General features: G+C 38.3%; 1 protein-coding gene across 1 annotated transcript in view; it reads left to right on the top strand.

The window, feature by feature from the left end:
* DHX29 (DEAH (Asp-Glu-Ala-His) box polypeptide 29) overlaps window positions 1-8,161 on the top strand; it is a 34,109-nt gene that overhangs the window by 20,005 nt on the left and 5,943 nt on the right. The window contains exons 24-27 of the mRNA XM_010005396.1: window positions 616-918; window positions 2,213-2,344; window positions 3,896-3,992; window positions 4,740-4,787. Of these exons, the coding sequence (XP_010003698.1) occupies window positions 616-918; window positions 2,213-2,344; window positions 3,896-3,992; window positions 4,740-4,787 (580 nt within the window). The remainder of the gene's footprint in view (window positions 1-615; window positions 919-2,212; window positions 2,345-3,895; window positions 3,993-4,739; window positions 4,788-8,161) is intronic.

Here is an 8,161-nt window from a genome sequence, read left to right as displayed (position 1 = left end):
AGCAGGTCTAGGGAGGTTCTACCCCCCTCTACTCTGCCCTGGTGAGACCATACCTGGAATATTGTATCCAGTTTGGGGCTCCTCAGTTCAAGAGAGACAGGGATCTACTGGAGAGAGTCCAGTGGAGAGCTATGAGAATGATTAAGGTTCTTGACCATATCTTCTATGAAGAAGGGCTGAGAGAACTGAGGCTGTTAATCTTGGGAAGAGAAGGCTGAGAGGGGATCTTACTAATGTCTAAAAATATCTGAAAGATGGATGTCAAGAGGAAGGGGCCAATCTCTCTTTGGTGGTGCCCAGTAACAGGATGAGGAACAATGGGTATAAGCTAGAACAAAGGAAGTTCCTCCTCAACAGGAGGAGAAACTTCTTTACTGTGAGAGTTATGGAGCATTGGAACAGGCTGCCCAGAGAGGTTGTGGAGTCTCCTTCTCTGGAGACTTTCAAAACCCACCTGGATGCAATTGTGTGACCTGCCCTAAGTCGGCCTGCTCTGGCTGGGGAGTTAGACTACATGATCTCTAAAGGTTCCTTCTAGCCCCTACCATTCCATGATTTTTTTATTCTATCTACCTTTTTAAATTCAGAGTTTCACTAATGCCTTACTAATTTCAGGATGTGAAGCAGGAACTCATAAAGGTGGTCAGAGCAGCAGGGTTCACAGCACCTGCAATGCAATGTGGATGGAATGGAAATGGAGCTACACAATCCCTTTCTCTCCATGAAATTGCTCTTCTTAAAGCTGTGTTGACTGCAGGGCTGTATGACAACATAGGAAAAATAATATATACAAAGTCTGTGGATATTACAGAGAAGCTGGCTTGCATTGTAGAAACTGCTCAGGGTAAAGCTCAAGTGCATCCCTCCTCTGTAAACCGAGATTTGCAGACATATGGATGGCTTCTCTACCAGGAGAAGGTAAGTGACAATAGTGAATATAGCTGATAGCTGTGTAAAGGTGGAGTTATGCCTCTAATATTAAACAACATACACCAGTGTAAAGTCTATTTGTATGTCTTCTTCATCTTAAGCCTTGAGTATCTAATGATCCTAAAGTACATAAAAATGAGTCAGCTAAGTGCTGAAGAAAAAGAACATCGTGACAAATCAGTGTATGGTAAAACTGGTAGCTATAAATGAAAATATCTTTCAATGTGTCATTTAACTTAATAGTATATTTTAAAATACAGTGCTGTTGATTTTAATAAGATCACATTAATCAGTAATATGCAATAATAACACTTCCAAGTGAGCTTTTTCTTTTTTACTGTTGTAAGCAAACTCTAAAGTTTTGAAACTTGGTACAGGCAGGCCTTTCATATTCCCAATAATGACTTAAGAAGTTCAGCAACCAATTACAAAATTAGCTATTTCATTTTAAGTGAATGGCTTTTTTTTTGTTTGGTTTTTTTTTCCCCGTCTTTATTCTCCTTCCAAACTGAAATTATTTTCAGGTGTTTGCTAAATTTGAGTGTAAACACTTAAGCTCCTTTTACAACAAAACCTTCACAGCTGTTGCTTAGCAGCCAACCTTACTGTAGAGAAGTAGGAAATTACTTTAGACTTTTTGATGCTAAGAAGCTACAGTGGTTTTTTGAGATTTGAACATATTTCCTGCTTTCAAGAACCTTGTAGTGTAAGGGCAGGACTGTTACTGCATGAACAGTGGAACATACAAAGCCTGCATTTTCTTATGAAGATACTTGCTTTTTGTTCCCTTTCCACCTTCTGCAACTCTTTCCTATTCCATCTTTGTCTGTGAGAGGCTTCAAAGCCAGAAGTAGCAATATGCTGAGCCCCATAGTTTACTCTCCCTCTCTGTCTTTGCATGTGCCCATGTTTATGCTTATATGCATGTTCATATAGAGACATAGACAGGCTTGCTACTGCTTAAAAGACTGTTTAAAGGAGGAGTTTCACCTGTGGTTTTACTTCAGTAGGTTTGCTAATTTTGATGTCTTTTTCTCTGAGCAGCACTAGGCTAACATAATTTTCCGGTTTGAATTTAACAGGAAAATTGTGGCTTTGGCTAATTTCCTGGTAGCATATAAGCCTCTCACTTAGAAGTAATGTATTTTATGTTGTCTAGGGCAGAAAACTGTAGTGGGGAAAAATTGTATTTTTTTCTTTTAAAAGTAGCAGTCAAATTTGGTGTTACAGATTTTATGTGGTTTGTTGTTGTTTTTTAATGCTTGTGTTTGTTTATATGCAGGTGAGGTACACTAAGGTGTATTTGAGAGAGACTACTTTAATATCCCCCTTTCCCATTTTGCTTTTTGGTGGGGATATAGAGGTCCAGCATCGGGAGCGTCTCCTGACCGTGGATGGCTGGATCCATTTTCAGGTGTGTTGGAGTGGTAACTACCTTCTGTGGTTCCACAGGCTTTTGTATTGCACACTTGATGTACCAGCTTAATTCACAACATTGTCTATGTGGGATGAAGACAAGACAAGAAGGAAGGAGAGAATTAAAAGAAATTGTAATTCTTAGCAAATTACGCTTCAAAGAATAGACTTTGTAATATGTAGCTTGAATCAAATCAGTTCATTTTCTCTATATACAGAAAGTGGGTATTCTTTCAGAAAAGGTACTGGAAATTGATATAGACTAAACCTTGTTTTATAGAGCTGGTATTGAAAGCAGATGACTACTATTTTATATTACCCTTTGCTACTATCTTATAATCAAATACATACTTATATTTTAAATACTATTTGTTTGCTTTATAGCCTAAACAGAGCTATTTGGGAAAGAAATGGAAAATACCTGTTTGCTTGAGTTTGGGTGTTTAGGTTTTTAGTTTGTTGTTTGTTTTGTTTATTTTTTCCAGGTGAAAAAGTTTTATTTGAGAATGGGAAAGCTACATGCATTTTCTTAGCATATTTGTGCAGACAAAATTAAAATAGGTGACATGCCAAAATTCTCTAAGTTAAGTGGCAAAGGTTGGTTTAAACTAGCATGCCAGCAATTTGGTTACAATTTTCTGGGCTTCTGTGGGCCCTGTGTTGCAACTCAAGGAAGGCTGTAAGTTACAAACACTGCAGTGTTTTGCACTCCAGTGATGCAAACAATCAACTATCTGATTGAATTCACTACATATGAGTACAGAATTTTAAAAAGCAGCTCCCTTGTGGGTTTGTAGAATAATTGTTTTTATGGTTCCTGGGTGGCTACAGATAGTGTAGTTACTGGGCCAGTTGCATCTTGTGTATTTCAGAATTTCAGTTTTTATTCTGAAATGCTAAGCACAGTGTATTGTGTTTTGTGCTTTTTCTATAATAGCTACTTACTGTACCACAGTATATGAATGCATATAAAAAATAATAATAATAATAAAATATATATATATATATATATAAATGAAATAAAGACAGGCATAGGGAAGGAAGGATAAAGCACAGGATTCCTGGAAAGGGCTTCAGCTTTAGATGTCCAAATTCCTAGCAATGTACGAGAGGTTTGTGATTGCTTTCTCGGGAGTCCAGGCAGACCTCCTGAAATGTGTAGATACTTTGTTTTGGGTATGAACTAGTTCGTACTTTTATACCTTGGGGGGAAAAAAGCAATTAGCAAGTATGATGTTGGCAAATCAATAATTTCACTGTATGCTGATTGTTCATGGTGTGTGTGAGAACATATTCTCAGTTACTCTGCTGAGTTGCTGTTCTTTAGGCTGTGATGCTACAAGCAACAGGTGCTTAAAGATAAAAGGGCATCATGTAAGCCCAGTCATTTCATTACTACATTATCCATATGCTCAAAATTATGTGAATGCATTGTATTTGTGGGAATCTTGGTATAAATGTCTGTTTGTATGTAAGGTAGTATTTTAATCTGTGCTTTGGTGTAGAATGTCTGAGTAATGCAAATGTTTGTCTTCTCTGTTCTTCATAGGCTCCTGTAAAGATAGCAGTAATTTTCAAACAGCTGAGAGTTCTTATTGAGTCTGTTTTAAAAAAGAAGCTTGAAAATCCTAAGATGTCACTTGAAGGTAACTGCACTGCTGACTGATTTACTAAATGGACCTTGTGGCAAATTTGAGGAAGCAGTATTACATACACTGCATCCTCACCCAGTAGAGCTAGTGTGACTTGAATATTATCACATTATCTTGAGATGCATAAAAAGTCATTGCTATTTCTACGTATGTTATGTGGCTCACACAAGATAAATGAGGATCTATACAACTGCTGTTCTAAAGGTATCCCTGATAACACTCAAGACAGTGGTAATAATTGTCAGGTATGCATCTCAAAATAGAAGATTGTTTGATGAACCTCAGCCATAGATGAATTTAACTGTGTAATGCAAGTTGTTGTGCAGTTGAGTTTAATGGTGGGGAACTGCATGTTCATCCCAAAAGTAAGGGGCAGTGGAGGACAATTTAAACTTCGACCACTGGATGTTCAGAAGAATGTTATAGATAGGTAAGAAGGAAAGGAGTTCTTATCTGCTAATGTATCTGTAGTTAACCCATAACTTTCTCAGTCTCCTTTGTGAAATACTGAAATGACTACAACCAGTTCATTGAGTAGTTTTATAAACTTTCTAAGGAAGTACTGTGGACATACTTTTTGCAAAAAAATCCCATATGGGAATCACTTGTCTTTCTTTGGACTCTAGCATAGTGTAAGACATTAAGTTGCTGAAAACTAGACTTATCTTATTTTCTTGGGTTTTGGGAATGGATTTTTAAGCTCAGTCTGTTCCACTCACTGTGTTTTTTAATCTCTTCTAGATGACAAGGTGTTACACATCATCAAAGAACTGATAAAAACAGAGAACAGTAATTGAAACCAGAAATCGATAACAAACCAGAGCTTCAGTAATGGCAGGGGAAATACACACTCCAACATTAACTGAAAGTATTTAAAAACTTAGTGTGGTTGATACCAGCTGTGACGTGGAAAGACTGCATGACTTCACATAGAATTTACCTTTCTCTGTATGATTTTTAAGGATGAACATTGAATATGTTTATCCTTTACAGTAATTTGGTGCCATTTGTCTGACTGCATGAGTGATGGATGAAACCAATTTCTTTTCTGGCCTTTCAGTACTTAAATGGGGCTTACAAGAAAGATGGGGACAAACTTTTTACCAGAGTCTGTTGCAGTAATACAAGGGTAGATTTAGACTAGATGTATGGAATAATTTTTTGTGCAATGAGGGTGGTGAAACACTGGAACAGGTTGCCCAGGGGGGTGGCAAATGCCCAATCCTCAGAAACATTCAGAGTGAGTTTGGACAGGGCTCTGAATGCCCTGATCTAGTTGGTGTCCCACCCAGTTCATTGCAGAGGGGTTGGATTAGGTGACACGAATCTTTGGGTCCCTTCAAACCCAAACTATTCTGATTCTTTAGAATACAAAAAAGTTCCTCTTTTGTTCAATGTCCTAATCATACCATCACCAGTGGTGCAGACTGTAGAAATGATTGAAGATTGGGTCCTGAATCTCAGTTAAATAGAATCCCACTTAATGTGCACAAACAGAAGACAGATATTTCTTATGTGGGCTTCCTAAGTGTTTTTTTTTTATCCATGATTTTACAGCATTAAAGCAATACATCTATAAGATGTCTTAATTTTTCTGTATGGTTTACATTTAGGGGATACTTTATAAGATAGTACAGACTGCCATGAGCAGGTGCTCAGCTCAGTGTAGATCAGCTGCCCCTCCCCATCCTCTGCCTCTTGTCACACTTGTTCCTTCCTGTTCACCCTGATCCTTGTCTCCTTGCTACTGTAATAAGTTTTGCTGTCCCTTTCATATTGTAAGTTTTGCACAGTCCTGCCAGCCCCATCAACCATGGAGATTGTGTTTTTCCCCATTTTTGATAAAAATTCACATGACTCTCCAAGGTTATACCAAAGCAGTTCCTTTAAATGGTTCATCGAGCCGTGGCTGAAGCCTTCTGGTCTTCATTATCCTGTCTTATCACTTGCTCCTTAATGTGTGTGTGTTGGTTTCTTACTTCTTTTATACTGGATACTCCTTAATCAGGTAACTTAACAAACCAAATGCTCTTGCATCCTACCTATTCACACAATTTACAATTAAGAGGTGAAATTCTAGATCACCAACTCAGCTATTAAGAATGAGGACAAGGAGGAGAGTTTGCCATCAAATGATTGCAGTCTGTTAGGAACTCTAGCATAGGACAGAAGATACTTTTTTTTTTTTTTTCTTTTAGATCTGAAAAATACACTATTGGACTCTGCCATACAAAATATGTACAGAAAGGCCACTGATGAAAATACCTGAACATGCAAAATACGTGGAGCTACCTAGTTAGACTGTCATAGCAGAACTGATACTGCTGTGCTAAGAGAGAAACACAAGCTAAAGTTAAAGCAGCTTCTGCATGTTACCCTGCACTCAATTCTGGAGGAGGCAAGTTCTCCAAATAGTAGCTTGCTAACAATTCTGAGGGAGAAGTTATCACATCTGTTACTGTTTAATGAATTGCGATAAATTAATGGAACTCCTAATTTCCTAGAAAATCCAGGAAGTAATTTATTTAAAAAATTATAAATCATACAACATTTATGCAAGGAAACATTAAAAAAGTTAAATTTTTATCTTAAGACTTCAGTGTTGCGCTTTGTATTCCTGGACACGTTATTCTTTCATGTCAGAGCATGGAAATAAAAAGCTGCAAATTACATTCCTTGAAGATAAATATTAAATCTACACCCTGAAGTATTTATTACATTTTGGTTTTGTTTAGGCTTTTTATTGGTATCCTTTGGAAACATTAATTAGAAATACATTTTGGTAATTCAACAACTAACATGCACGTGTTTGTGTTTTTTTTTAAGGTTGCGTATCAGTTGTTGGATTTGAATGGCTAAATTCTAGTGAAAGTGTTAATTGTCCTTGAATTCTCCCTTATTTGTGTTTAGTAGAGTTTTTGCTCTCTTTATGTATGGTCATGTTGAAATTCATTAAATTCAGAGGCATTCTTTGTATTCCTCTAGCATGCCCTGCTTTGTTACCTTTTAAAGAAATAGCTTCTTTCAGGTTTTATTATGGGGATGTACTGTAAGAATGAGGAAATTTCTCACTCGGGAGAGTGTGCACAGTTTTCTGCAAAACAGATGAAATGGGACCCACTGTGGTGTACAGATAAGTACAGTTACCTTAAAATTAAGAACAAACAAAAAACAAAGATTAGAGTGATTTTCTGCTTCTGCAGTGTATGTGAGCAACTTTTGTGCCTATGTTCTTTTGGGTGGATGGACTTTCTCTTTTGTTGCATTTATTTAATAAATACTTCTCTCAGCATCTCTGTGTTCTTTTTCAGTTCTTAAAGCATTTGTCAGACACAAGACCAGTATTAATGGATATTTCTCACTGTAGCTGCAACGATGATCTTCAGCGTGTACCTTTTTTAAAGGTAGCATGTTCTACTCATTTCTGTATTCTCTTCTTGGAGAGGGTTTCCTACTCCTGCCATCAAGCTACAGTGCCTTCCCCCTTCCTTTTCTCTTCTGCTGCCCAAGTTGTAGGCTGCTTGAAGCTCTCTTTTTGTCTTCCCCATTGCTCAGTCCAGGAGAGGTTTCCTTTTTCTTCCACAAATCTTTCCTTATCTGTAGTGGACTTGATCATGGGTCATATAAATAACATCTGAGAAAATAATCATTCATGTCTGCCCTCAACTCTGCTTCTGTAAACTAAGAGTTGCAATGCAGGAACATTTTCTTTTCTCTTAATATGACTGGTTTAAAAAGTCCATAGACGGAGAAATCCAGTGTCCCTGTTTATGTGCTGGATTTCCTGATGCCCTCGAAAGTTTTACTCTGCTGTGCCATCTGTATCTATTAAAACTCGCTAAGTTCTGAGTTTAAATGATAGGAGCTGGAGAGACATTATATTTAGTAGTGGCAAAGGGAAAGATGGAGCACCTTCATCTGCCGTGACTTTTTCACGGCATCCCTGCCCCGTTTGCTCCCACCCTCCCTGAGAGAGGTGGCTGTACCCAGCGCTGCTCTGGCTCCTAAAGCTTCGTAGCGGGTGAGACAGAAGGTTCCTTTTTGTCCCTGATAGAGATTCTGGCGTGGAGACGTCGCTCCCGGCGCTGCTCAGTCGGCCTCCCCGCGGCGGGGGCGGGGGTGCCCGGGAGGCGGGGGTGCTGGCCTCGGGGTCCGCCCCGCCG

The sequence above is a fragment of the Chaetura pelagica genome, unplaced genomic scaffold, assembly GCF_000747805.2.
Source record: "Chaetura pelagica isolate M959 unplaced genomic scaffold, ChaPel_1.0 scaffold37, whole genome shotgun sequence".
NCBI classification, from domain to species: domain Eukaryota; kingdom Metazoa; phylum Chordata; class Aves; order Apodiformes; family Apodidae; genus Chaetura; species Chaetura pelagica.
This window is presented reverse-complemented; position numbering and strand designations above follow the sequence as displayed.